This window comes from Phodopus roborovskii, unplaced genomic scaffold, assembly GCF_943737965.1.
Source record: "Phodopus roborovskii unplaced genomic scaffold, PHOROB, whole genome shotgun sequence".
Classification (NCBI taxonomy): Eukaryota; Metazoa; Chordata; class Mammalia; order Rodentia; family Cricetidae; genus Phodopus; species Phodopus roborovskii.
Genome location: NW_026126517.1, coordinates 41938247 through 41952493, shown reverse-complemented (window position 1 = coordinate 41952493; position 14247 = coordinate 41938247). Strand labels below are relative to the sequence as shown.

At 48.0% G+C, this 14247-nt stretch overlaps 1 protein-coding gene across 1 annotated transcript in view; it reads right to left on the bottom strand.

Annotated features, from left to right (window-relative positions):
* Positions 1-13787, bottom strand: part of Rbpms2 (RNA binding protein, mRNA processing factor 2) — a 30275-nt gene extending 16488 nt beyond the window's left edge. Inside the window, exon 1 of the mRNA XM_051197789.1 lies at positions 13631-13787. Within this exon, the coding sequence (XP_051053746.1) occupies positions 13631-13711 (81 nt within the window). The 5' untranslated portion in view covers positions 13712-13787. The remainder of the gene's footprint in view (positions 1-13630) is intronic.
* Between the last annotated feature and the right edge of the window lie 460 nt (positions 13788-14247).

Below are 14247 nucleotides of genomic sequence, written 5' to 3'. Positions count from 1 at the left end.
ACCTTTTAATCCCAACACTCGGAAGGCAGAGGTAGACAGATCTCTGTGAGTTGGCCCACCTGGTCTACAGAGTCAGTTCCAGGCAACAACAGCTACAGAGAAACCCTGCCTCAAAAACAAACAAATAGAATGGCACTTTCAGGGCAAGTAAGCACACAGGTAGACCCATGTTCATATCCTCAGCATAGCTAAAATGTAAGTCTGCAGCAATGGGTGACTATAAGAGTATTGGATGGAGACCCCTTAGATGGTGCATACAGAGAAACAACTGTCCTAGTAGAAACTGCTCAGGGTGGTATTCCCACACACAACACTACAGACAGGGCCATGCAGCCTTGCTGGAGGTCCCAGCCAAGTCCAGAACTGTCTAAGGGAAAGTACCAGCACCCTCCAGAACTTCATTCCTGCCCAAAGAAAGACTGCTTTTCCAAAGGTCCTAAGTTCAATTCCCAGTAACCACAGGATTGCTTACAACAACCTGTAATGAGATCTGGTGCCATCTTCTGGCCTTCAAGAACATAGGCAGGCAGAACACTGTAGATATACATAATAAACCTGAGATAGGGTTTCTCTGTGTGTAGTAGCGCTAGCTGTCCTGTAACTAGCTCTGTAGACCAGGCTGGCCTTGAACTCACAGAGATCCACCTACCTCTGCCTCCCAAGTGCTGGGTGGGATTAAAGGCATTCGACACCACCGCCCAGCTATAAATTAAAGCTAAAAAAAAAAAAAAAAAAAAAAAGCTTTCAATAACAAAGTAATAGTGACCGACCATACACACACACACACACACAGGACCTGCCTAACACAAAACCAGCTTCCAGGCAAGGCATGGCTTTTTCTATCAGCCATGAACAATGAAGGCAGCCTGAAGATCAGAAATCAAACAGCAGCTGCTCAGCCCTCCCTCCTCTTAAGAACTCTCACAGGGGCCTAAAAGGGGAGATGGAAAAAGGTCCTCTACACTCAGAAATATGATAGGAACCCAACTGCTCACTAGGTCTGTGTCCTCTTCAGTAAAAAGGATAGATAGAGCTGACACTGAGGTTTCCTATTTCTCCAACCCTATTTTTCTTTTTCTTTTCTGTGATGGGGTCTCATGGACTTCCTAAGTAGTTGAAAATGACCTTGAACTCTGATATTCTGCACCCACCTCCCACCTGTATGCTCAACTTCTTTTCTACACAAGTTTTTATACGCCACAAAGCCCTCCTTCACACCAAGCATTAAACATGCACTGTTCAATTACTGTGGCTAAGAGGATGGGCTCCATAAATGCCAGATTTTATTATCGATGGAAAGAGCAAACACTGCTTTCAAAAACAATGTGACACCCACAACCATTAAATCCTCTTACTCTTTAACTCTGAAGGACAACCTCAGCCTTCTTCAAACCCCCAGCTTTACAGAAGAGAAGACAGGACCTTGGACTCAAGGGGTGGATATGTAGAAGATTAAGTTTTATTTTCTAAAAATGTTGCTGAAGAACACCAGGGCTAGCCTGCAACTCAGAAACCCCACCAACCCACTAGGCAGCAGTCTGCCCTGCATAAATCCTTGCCACCAGGATTAGATCTCAGGAAGAAGACACACACACACTTTTGACTTTTGGCAATAAAAAATAGCCTACAAAAGAGATAAAATTTACATACACACACTGTGTAGAAACACCCCCCATGTATATATGTATAATTTTATATAATTCTCACATAGCCCAGGCTGGTCTCAAACTTGTTATGTAGACAAGGATTACTTTGAACTCCTGATCTTCCATCTCCTGAGTAATGAAATTACAGATATATCAATTAAAAGTGATTTCTAATGATTGCATCTTGAGCTGGGTGTGGGGGTATACAAAAGGCTAAATTGAGAAGGTTGTGTGCACCCAAGTAAGCCTGAACCACACACTGACTCCAAAAAGTCAAGAAATAAACTGGGCATGGTAGTGCACACCTTTAGTCCCAGCACTTGGGAAGCAGAGACAGGCAGATGTCTGTGAGGGCCTGAATGGTCTACAGAGTGAGTTCCAGGACAGCCAAAGCTGTTATACAGAGAAACCCTCTCTCAAAAAACAAAAGTTAAGAAATAAAAGAGACTAGCATGTATATGCCACCACACCAGCAATCTGAGCACTTGAGATGCAGAGGCAAGAGGATTTCTGTGAGTTCGAGGCCACTCTGGTCTACATAGAGAACAAACCCAGGACAGCCAGGACTATACAGAGACCAGAAAGAAACCAAAAGGAGAAAGAAAAGAGGGTTTGAAAGATAGCTCAGTAGTTAAGTGTTAGGGCATATACCTCATAATCTAAATTCAATCCTTAGACCCAGTGGTGTGTATAACTAATCCCAAAACTACCACAGCAAACTGTAAGGAGATGCCCTGAAGCTTGTGGGATAGCTAGGCTAAGTATATAGTGACACAGAAATAAGAAAAATCAAATCCTGTCTCAACAAAGGAAAGTGACTCCCAGAAGTCCTGATTGCTTCCTATGGTGTGACCATACACATACACATACACACACACACACACACACACACACACACACACACAGTAAAAACTAAAAGATAATTTTTTAAAGGGTAAAAGAAAATTCTGTAAATCTTTCCTTGGTTTTTGTTTGGTTTAGTCTATCTGCAGTAATAGGGATGAACCCAAGGCTTTGTGCACTCCAGCCAAGTGGTCCCACACTGAGCTATCCCCAAAAAAGTTTTTAGCATCTCTAAAAGTTAAAAGTCAAACCGGAAAGGAAAGGCTGCTAAACCATCCATTCCATCAATGCTCAAGTAACTACTTGCTCAAGTTCCGCCTACTCACGGCTGGAGCTAAGGCTCCCTGTGTCATCTGGATGGAAAACACTACTTAGAAGGGGGAGGGGAGAGGAGGGAAATCCAAACTGGGAAAAACAAGACTCTTGTAAGCCCTTCCCACATCCTTCCCCCACTCTTAGCCCTCAGCAGTAACCTAAATAAAGAATATTTGAGCTGGAAGATACTATATTTTTAGATGAGAAAACCAGGACCTAGGGGTCCAGTGAGCTACTAGCAGTCACTGCACATGTGAAAAGTAACTTTAAGGTCCCTGGGTGCTTGGCTCATGAATCCATGCCCATTTCCAGATCTTGATCTTATTATGCCAGTCTGCTTAGACCCCAGTGGGAAGCAGCCTGAGGCACCCAGGGACAAGTAGCTCTCAACTTCTGACCAAAACAAGAGAAGAACAGTACCTTGCAGAACACTGCGGGAGGGCAGTTTGGTACTGTGGCTAGTCCTAAGCACAGCTGGTTTTAAAGAGGTGGAAGGAGTCAGCCAGCCATGGTAGCTCACACCTGAAATATCCACATTCTGGAGGCTGAGGTAGGAGGATTGTCATGAGAATCTGAAACCAACCTGGGAATTCTAAGACAGTGTAATACCAACACTCTGAAGACACACATCTTTGATCCCAGCACTGGAGAGGCAGAGAGGTAGAGGCAGGTTGATTTCTTTGAGTTTCAAGCCAGCATGGTCTACATAGCAAGTTCCAAGGCAGCCAGAGCTACATAGTCAAACCCTGGATGGATGGATGGATGGATGGATGGATGGATGGATGGATGGATGGAAGGTAAAACTAACAAACTGCCACTCCATCCTCTGTATGTCAGCAGCATTGGGTGCTAGGATGGGGTGGATTGCTAAAACAAGTGTAGACACCCCTCAGACCACTGGGGCTATAGGCTACATATATAGCAAGTTTTCCTGAAACAAAAACACTCAACAACTTAAAAAGATGCCATCATGATACCCAAATATGAAGGGTGATCACCGCAGGAGAGACTCCACCTAGGAAAAAAAAAAAAAAAATCAAGACACTGGACTTGGGCTTCACCTCCTGACAGAAGGTAACTGCCAACCAGACTCAGAAATGCAAGAAAAGCCCTAAGAATTATCAAGAGGCCTAGGGTGAAGTCCCAGGCCCTGTCACCAACTAGGACAAGTGGCTGCAGGCCTTCCCTCCTCTCTCAGCTATAAACAACAGTTCCCTCACAATCCCAACATTCTAAAAGCCCAAAGTTTAACTTTCTTTTTTCCTTTCTAGATGGCCTGACACCATTTGTCACAGACAGGCCCTGAACTCAGCCACCTAAATGATTCTCCCTCTCAACCTCTCAAAATACCTAGGACACAAAGCACCTAGGTAGACTGAACTCATACTACAAGACTCTGTTTATGCACTGCACAGAGAGCAGTAAGGACAGCAGTAAAGAAAGAACCACTTGCTGACTCCTTTTATAAAGGGAGGGAGAGGAGAAGGTGATTAAGACTCAGGGTAAGGGTTGAGTGGCACACACCTTTAATCACAGTACTTGGAGGCAAAGGCAGGTGATTTGCTATGAGTTTGAAGCCAGCCTGGTCCAGAGAGTGAGCTCCAGGACAGCCAGGGTTACATAGAGACTCTGTCTCAAAACACACACTAACTCAGGGTAAAATGCAAGCATTACCTTTATCCCTCCTCCTAAAGGCCTCCTAAAGGCTTCCTTCTACCCACAAGAAAGCAAAGGGACAGAAAATAAGGCAAAAGCCAGGTGGTGGGTCCCACTGGGCTCTGATCCAGGGGTGGGGGGTGGGGAGTGTCGCTGCTGGGCCACACCCTGACCTCAGTGGCCAGCTTTGTTTTTCCTTTGGTGTGCTGCAGGGAGTGGGGTTCTGCTGGGGTCCTAGGCTTGGGTTTGGCACAGCAGGTTACTCTCACCCCTCCCAAGGAAAGAAGGCCCTCAGTGGAGCTACTTGACGCGGGGTGGATGGAATGTAGTAACATGGCCCTCAGACCGAGGACTTATAAGGCACTGAGAGGATGGGGAAAAAGCATGCAACATGCAGTGGTGGGCAGTGGCTGTGAACCTAGACACACAGGCTCCCTGGAGAACAGTGCTCTGAGGACACACTTCCTATGAGCTCTGGGGTGGCTCAGTGGCACCCCAATTACCAACCAGATCTTTTCCAGGCAGCTCCTGCCCAAATGACAGCTTATCCCACAGCTTCCAATCGCTATCACTAATCCAGGCCTAGTGGAAAGTCCTAAGCCCCAGTGTCTGCCCAGCAAACTTCAGCCCCAGTTACATAGCCTCAGAGGCTGACTGTGAGGATGTGTTCTGAGCCACATTCTGCAGTTATACTGGCTTGTAAGCTTGACACTCCTATTGATATAGCAGATGAAACATGTATTGGTCCCATTTTACATACAAACCAGCTCCAGGATTAGATGGAATGTGGCCTAAATTTGGGGGTAAAGTCCAAGTTGCTTGGAAAATTTGGGGCTCTTCTCTAGTCTGTAAGACATACCCTAGAGTATTGACGATGTATAGGAGTGGGAAGAGCAGAGACTGAGAACAATCAAGCTAGGGTGATAGCAAGTTATCTAAGGGGAGAAACACAGCCGGTCATGTATAAAGTACCAAGGCTTCAGACCTCATCCTCTAAGCTATTCCTAGCCTCAGGAGAGAAGGCTTCATGTTTTATGAACACAGTCAAAGCCTGTCATGTGCATTGACCTATGTCTCATTTAGAAAACTAGAGCTGACATGAAGTGCCATACTGTGCAGAGCTGGTGCTACAGCAGGATACTGGAGATAAATGTTATGGGGGTCCTGATTTTCCCGAGGCCACACCCAGAGTCAAGGCATTAAAGGAAGTCTCACAAGTATACCTACTGGCCCATTGTACCTGCTGCTGTGTAATCATGATCTATCACTTGCCTGTATGCCTAGTGGCTTAGTCACTGTTCTATTGCTGTGAAGAGACCATGACCAAGGCAACTGTATAAAAGAAAACATTTGACTGGGACTTGCTTACAGTTTGAGAGATTTAGTTCACTATCATCACGGTGGGCACACGGCAACACACATGGCACTGGAGCAGTAGCCTGATCCACAGATCAACAGAGAGAAAGAGACAAACACTGGGCCGGATGTGGGCTTTTGAAAGCCTCAAAGCCCACCCCTAGTGACACACTTCCTCTAATAAAGCCATCTCCTAATCCTTCTAATCCTATCAAAGAGTGCCCACTCCCTGGTGACTAAGCTTCCATATGGCAAAGGGTGGCCATCGTCAGTCAGATCATGGAGAGCTGACATGGAGCTCAATATGGTTACTGCCTATGACCAATAGCAGAACAGAAGCAAGCAACTGCCAGGCAGGCTATGCCACCACACACCAATTTAACTCAGTTCCTGGATAGCTTTGAGTCAGGGTCTGCCATCTCCACCCTCCTATGTCCAGGACCCAGTGGGATGCGTGGTCTAAAGCAAAAGACAGCACCTTCAGCCCAGGCTGCTGCCCTACTTGTGGAAATTAGCAACAGCAGACCAGAGAATGTGGTGGATGCCAGCGTTTTCAAACATTCAATGGGGTTTAAAAGCTGACTCTCTAAGTAGCAAGCCGGCCAAGCTGCACGCATAGGAAAGAACATAAGGAGACCCAAAAGCTTATCTCCAAGATGGCAGTAGTCACTTGAGAGCCAGAGCATTCATTTAATTGAGATGCTCATAGTGGTCTGTGGCAATAGGATATGAAAGCAATCAGCCCCATGTATACATGATTAAGAGTTATGAGTCCTGTAGAGAATTTAAAATATAACTGAGTAACTTTCATTATTCCCAAACGATGGCGATTCTAAACACATATCATAAAAAAAAAAATCTTTCGGCTGGAGCTGCTGCCTCACCTTCTTCTGCCAGGTCTTAGGTTGCCACCAACACAAAAACACACAACCTGGATTCATCCACTAGTTTCCTTTACTTCTTGGACATAGAAATAATCCAGAGCACAACCCTCAAAATTTGTGATTGCAGCAGGGCAAGGTGACAATTTAATCCCAGTACTCCAGAGGCAAGCAGATTCTGTGAGTTTGAGGCCAACCAGGTCTACTCAGTAAGTTCTAATACTAAGGAAAAGATCCTATCTCAAAACAAAAAACTTTTCCATTTTTTTTTTGGGGGGGGGGTGCTGCTGCAAGGATAGATGCTCAGACAGAATATTTGATTGGCAACAAGCAGATTCTGTGAGTTTGAGGCCAACCAGGTATACTCTGTAAGTTCTAATACTAAGGCAAAGATCCTATCTCAAAACAAAAAACTTTTCCATTTTTTTTTTGGGGGGGGGTGCTGCTGCAAGGATAGATGCTCAGACAGAATATTTGATTGGCAAGTACAAAGCCCTGGGTTTGATCATCAGCACCAGGAAAAACAGTAACTGATTACAAACATCTTTTCTGCTCCTCCCCACTCCACTTCACCAGCCACAACGTAAAACAGAAAAAGTACAATATGTGACTAAGCACTAACTCTAGAACTCACCACCTAACAGCCCCATAAAAGCAAACCTCTCATCTCTGTTTCCTCTTTTATAAAAGTGTTAATGTGAAGTGCTTCTGTGAAAGCAGGACTTAAGATGGAGGAATACTCAGCACAAAGCCAGGGGCACACACTATAGACAGGCTTACTCTTACCAATCTAGCCTCTCTGAGCAGAGAAAACAGACACATCCACAGCCTCTAAAGGGAGGAGACTTGATCTCCTCACGGACTCCTCCTGGGTCCATTTGCCTGGGCCATGTCTAGGTAAATGCCTAGAAGTATAGAAGACCTCCTTCAAACTGGGCATTGGTAGCACACAGAGGCAGGCAGATCTCTGAGTTCAAGGACAGCCTGGTCTACAGAGTGAGTTCTAAAGCAATACAGAGAAAACAAAAAAAAAAAAAAATTTCCTTCTGTCATACTGAAAATCTTGCCAACAAACACCAAGATGTCCCAGGGTCTTTGAAATGTGTGTTGCTGCTGTTGGGGGAAGGGGCTGTTTTGTGATTTTTCTTCTTCTTTTTTCTCTGTGTAGCCCAGGTTGGCCTGGAACTAGCTATATAAAACAAGCTATCTTCCTGCCTCTTCCTCCCAAGTGCTGGGATTAAAGATGTGGACCACCATGCCTGTCCCTTTGTGGGTAAGCAAGGGTCTCCAGTAGCCCAGGGTAATCCAATTGTGGTGCTTTGAGTAAGAATGGTCCCCATAAGGCTCACATATTTGAATGCTTAGTCACCAGGGAGTGTCCTATTTGAAAGGATTAGGAGGTGTAGCCTTGTTGTTGGAATTGTGTCATTGGGGGTGGGCAAGCCCATGCCAAACCATGCAGATGCCTGTGTGCATGCATGAGTGTGCCTTCAGATCAGGGTATATATAGCTCTCAAATATTTCTCCAGCACCATGCCTGCTGCCAGCTTCCCACTATGATAGTAATGGACTAAACCTTCAAAACTGTGAGGAGCCCAACCCCATTAAATGCTTTCTCTTTTCTTTTTCTTCTTCTTTTTCTTAGTGAGTTGCCTTGGTCATGGTGTCTCTTCACAACAAAAGAACACTGACCAGGACACCAACTTACAATATATCGAATGACCTTGAACTCCCATCTCTTCTGCCTCTTTCCAAATGCTGGGATTTGAAGCATTCAACACCACATCTAGCTTTATTTGTTTGGTTTTGGTGTGTATATTCAGGCAGGCCCTTGCTCTGTAGTTCTTCCATTAAGAGATCCTTATGTAGCTCAGGCTGGCCTTGAACTTGACTGTCTTCCTTTCTCTACTTTGAGACAGGATTTCTCTGTGAAACAGTCCTGGCTGTCCTGTAGACCAGGCTGGCCTGGAACTCAGAGATCCACCTGCCTCTGCCTCCTGAATGCAGGGATTAAAGGTATGTGCCATCACCACCCAGCCTGTCTTTACTTAAGAGCTAGAATTACATGTATGACCCATCCCATTCATCTTTCAAATGTTTCTGATGTCAGATAAAAGAAAAAGGGAGATGGGTGCTGAGGAGATGATTCAGCAGTTAAGAGTCTGCGCTTGCAAGGTACCTAAGTTCAATTCCCTGAAGCCACCTGTAATTCCAGTCCAGAGGATTGGATGCCCGCTCCTGGCTTACATGGATGCTGTACTCACATACAATGACTCACACAGACATACACAATATATATATATATATATATATATGAAGTAAACTGGGGAGGGGAGGAAGGTGACCAAGCCACACCCTGGACTTCTTCACATTCATTTAGACCAATTATTCCTAACCTTCCTAATGCTGGGACCCTTTAGTACAGTTCAGTTCCTCATGCTGTGGTGACCCCCAACTATAAAATTATTTCCATTGCTACTTCATAACTGTAATTTTGCTGTTATGAATCACAATGTAAATATCTGATATGTAATTCCAAAGGGGCTGTGGCACACCATTTGAGAACTGGTGATTTAGACTAACCTGGACCTGTCCATCCCTGCAGGCCTAACACCGTCCTACTTACCCATACCTCAGAGAGGAAGATTAATAAGCTCTAAGTTCTGAGAGGTGCCAGGGGCCTATTCCTGACATCCTCTGAGGACACATCCTCTTACCCCAGCCACTATGAGAAAAAGGGGGTAGCAACCATAGGTTCCACTGTAGATACCTTGGCTACCACTAACTCCTGACATTCTTCAATCTACAATTAGGTTAAGATAAAACTTTTTTACAAACTGGGAGTGATGGCACATGCCTTTAATCCCAGCACTGGGGAAGCAGAAGCAGGAGGTTATCCGTTAGTTTTAGGTCATCCAGGGTTACATAGTGAGACCCAGTTTTACAAACAAAAACTTAGGAATCCAAATACTATACTTCAATGGCCTAAGGATGCTTCCTAATTAAAAAGTACTGTAGGTTAATCCCAGCACCTGGATACAGAGGCAGGCCAAGTTCCAGGCCAACCTGAACTATTAAAAACAAAATTACTGTAGGGGCTGGGATGTAGCTCAGTGCCAAACCACTTGCTTAGGACCTAAAACAAAACAAATACAAAAGGTAACTACAGTCAGGTCTCCAAACTCATCAAATTACATGTTGGATAAATGTAGCTTTATCAGTGTCAATCATACTGCAATAAAATAGTTTTAAGTAGCATTGAGTGTAGTAGCACATTTCTGTAATCCCAGTATTTAGAAGGCTGAGGCAGGAGGATCAAGAATTTGAGGTCATGATGACTAAAGCTACATAGTTTCAGGTTAGCCTAGCATTCTAAGCCAGCCTGGGTAATGTAGCAAGACCTTCCCAATATATAAACACCACACACACACTGCTCTCCAGAGACACTAATACTAATACCTAGCCATCAAGGACAATCACTAGGATTATCCAAGAGAATCTAAGCAGGATTTTCAGGGTCTATGTGACATCATCTGGTGCTCCATCAGGACCCACCTGGACCAAACAGGAACTTCAGTCTCTCCCCTTAATTCCCCACTGTCCTCTTTAGCCTTCAAAAGATATCAAAGCTTTTTTGGTTTTTCAAAACAGGGTTTCTTTGTGGCTTTGGAGGCTGTCCTGGAACTAGCCCTTGTAGACCAGGCTGGTTTCGAACTCATGGAGATCCACCTGTCTCTCCCCTGCCTCTCCTCCCGAGTGCTGGGATTACAGGCGTACACCACCACCTCTTGGCTGGTATCAAATCTTTTAACACATCTCAAATGCAAGAAAATGGCAGTTTCCTCCTTCACATGCTTTCAGGCTTTTCATAATTTCTCCACACACACAAAAAAAACCTATATCCACACAACCCTGCTCCCTTGTTTTGCTCTTGAAATAGGACCTCGTTATATAGCCAAGCTAGCCTTGAATGTAGGATTCTCCTGTCTCTGTCTTAGGAGTCACCCTTTCCCTTTGTACTCACTAACAACCTCCTACTCCACTCACTCTCATCTCAGGGAGAACTCACCTCCAACTTTCTGGTGTCACCACGGTCACACACACACACACACACACACACACACCCCCCCCCCCCCCCCCCCCCCCCCCCCCCCCCGAACCCCCACTTACAAACTTTCATCTGTATCCCAGAGAAGGAATCTGATGTTCACAATATGGATGAAGTCCCTTGGGTAGAGCAGAAAGCAAGCAGAGAAACCTGACTTACGAGGCAGTTCAAAGTAAGAGATTCCTCCTAGAACTGAGAAAACATCATTCTCCTGCAACCTGGTACCCTTAGGAAGTGAGGTGTTAAAAGTGGACAGTAGTTTTTACTTCTCTAGGCTAATCAATAGATGATTGAGAAGAGTCCGTTTCAGCCACAGCTGTAACTCACCAATGTTAACAGGATTATCTGGAAGAAGACTCTTAGGGATTGTAAAACTGACTGCCTGGGACCATCTAAAGTAAAGGAGACTAGTTCCCCCACCCCCACCAACCAAAAGGAGTTGGAGCCGAAGAGTTCCTGGGCTACCGGTCAGAATGCTGAGGTAAGACCAGAACAGACACTGGACACCAGAACATTACCAGCCTTCAGTTTTCTATTTAAAAACTTTCAATTATATCTTAATTTGTTTTCATGTGGTGGTGGAGAATGACTGCCAGGGTGCACATGTAGAGACTAGAGGGCAACTTCCAGGAATCCGTTCCCTCTTTCCACCATGTGGATTCCAAGGATCAGGGAGGTCATCAGGCTTGGTAGCAAACACCTTTACCAGTGAGCCATTTCACCAATTCTATTTTTTTTTTAAATATGAAATTCTTCATAAGATTTCACTTCTTTAACAGAGCCATGCTAATCTACCCTGTATTGTTCATACCCTGTAGTGTGTGTGCTACCAAAATGAGGAGCTGCTGAACACCAGAAGTCTGCTAAACACTAAATTCAAACCCATGTCCCTCTGCTGGTACCACTCAGTACTCTGAACCACCATGGCTATAAGCATACCTCAAGGCCCATAGGAGGAAGAGTGGTGAGACTCTACTTTTTTTTTAATATCCTATGCTCTCTCCCAGAAAGGAAATGTTTAAATTAGCCAAAACACTGTTGGGTGGTGGTGGCACAATCCCAGCACTCGGGACACAGAGGCAGGAGGATCTTTGTGAGTCCGGGACTAGCCTGGTCTAGAGTTCCAGGACATCAGGGTCTACACAGAGAAACCCTGTCTCAAAAAACAAAAGTAGCCAAGGTCCACATACTTTTTCCAACTCCTCAGTGTGTCCACATGGTTATTCTCACCCAGACCAGTGGGTCTAAGGATCTGGTCAGCCTTTCAATAAAAGTGTGAAGTCCCCTCTGAAGGCCAACCTCTTAACAGATGCAGAATTTGGAGATTCGAGCCTTGCGCAGCTTGAGGAGGTATTGCCCTCAATCCCAGGTTCAGCACAGGAGATGAGATCACAAACACATCCTCAAACACCACACCATCACTCCCCCCAATTCTCGGGGGAGAGTCTAAAGTTCAGGTAGATCAGGATGTGGTAAAGGACCCCAAGGCAAGGGACCTGCAGACATTAAGGTCCACAGAAGACAAAGCCAACAAGAAAACAAAACCAGCCACCACTCCAGAGATACTAGCAGAGATGTCAGGCTCTCCCTTCCCATCGTTTGAGTGAAGTGAATCGTTGCACATAATTCTCTGCCTCCTTGCCCCCAAAGCAGCATCCAAACCCAGATTATAAAGATGTCATGTCACTGGTGCACCGAGGCTGAAGCAGGTCTGCTGGCCTTGCCCAACACTGGGCCATTCGGTAGCAACCCACAGCACAACCGGCAAGAAACACCAGGGCCTCTGCGGTTTCTACCCCAGACCAAAGGGAAGGGCGCTAGGGCTGGATAACTGACCCTTGGTTTCCTGGGCAAGAGCAGGCCAGGGCGGGGCAGGAAGGGTCTCTCAGCCCTGGAGTGACACAGCACACGTCAAAGGAGCTCCCTAGGAGCCCAGAAGCCTGTCCCCTTGCCAAATTAATTCTGCCGCCTGCCTGCCTACCTAGATCCCATTCGCTGGTACCTTGAAAGTTGTTATCCCCTACATATGTGTCGTCCTCACCAGCCCATGAAACCGACAGGCGCTGGTGGTTCCTCGACACAGACTCATAACCTCTTCAGTACAGGGTGGTTGAACAAGATGATGTCACCTCTCTTTGGAGGATCGCACCCAGGACGGTTTGGGGTCCTGGCTTGGCTACTAGGTCAAAGGGCGGGAACAGAGACTACTTAGTGTTTCCAAGTTCTCCCTTTTCTCACTATCATTAAATTGTCGGCTCATCTCTGTGGAAGCCCGAATTCTGGGACTGACTGGTAGGAAAGCCCGCCAGCCCACTAAGACTACATACAGCTCTGGAGAACCAAGGCGCAGGGCAGCTGGTCGGGCCTCCAAGGTCATGGGGAGGGGTCAGGGTGGGAAAGGCTGGAGGGTGAGCATGCTTCCCGCATGCCCACCTCGAGAATCGCTCTCGGCTCCTTCCAGCCGGGGCGGGAGACCAGGCCACCCAAGGGGCGCTCCTCAGCCGAAGCGCGCGCTCGAGCCGGAGCCGGCGTGAGGAACGAGGGCTGCGGGCGTGGGACCCGTGAGGCGCCGCAAGCCCACCAAGGGGACACACGGATGGCGGCCGACGCGCGCCCTCCTCGAGCCCGGGAGGGCGGGGAGACAATGCCGGCCCCGCCGGGCCAGTCCAGGCCGCACGCCCCCGCCAGCTGGACACGGGCTGCTCCTCCCCGGGGCGAAGGGCAGCGGCGGGAAGGCGCCGGGAGCGGTGGCCCCGCGTGCCCTTCTCCCGCGCCCACCTCCGCGTGCACCTCACGCGCGCCGAGACCCGCGGCCGCACACCCACCTCCTCCTCCAGCGGGCCGCCGGGGCCCGAGCCGGTGCCCGCGCCGGTGCAGTGCTCGACGTCCGGCTTCACGTTGCTCATGGTGAGGGGGGTACGCGGAGACGGGAGCGGGACGCCCGGCCCCGAGGTGAGCAGGGGCGCGGCGACTGGAGCGCCCCCGAGGGGAGTGCGGGTTCGTGAGCTGACGGGCGGCGGCCGCGTCAAGCTAGGGAGAGAGGGAGGGGGGCCACATTAAGTTTGGCGGGTGCGGGAGGCGGCCGAAGGAGGGGAGGCACCGGGGACGCGAGCGAAGCCCGAGCAGCCGCCGCCTCCGGCTTTTCACTGCGGCCCGCGAGTGCGCCCGCGGCGGCGGGGGGCGGGCGCCGGGGAGGGGGCGGGCGCCGGAACCGGCCTCAGCTGGGGCCCGGCCCGCCCCTCCCCCGCCCCGCGGTCTCCGGGGGAACGCGCAGCCAATCCCCGTAGCCCACTGCGGGCTCGCCCCGGCCGCGGCCCCGGCTCCGGCCCCGGCCGCGGCGCTCCGGCCTCTCTGCCTTTCTCAGCTCGGGCGTTTTCCCCACTCCGCTTCCTAGGTCGACCCCCCTCTCCCTCTCTCTCCCGCACTTGACTCTCAAACACGC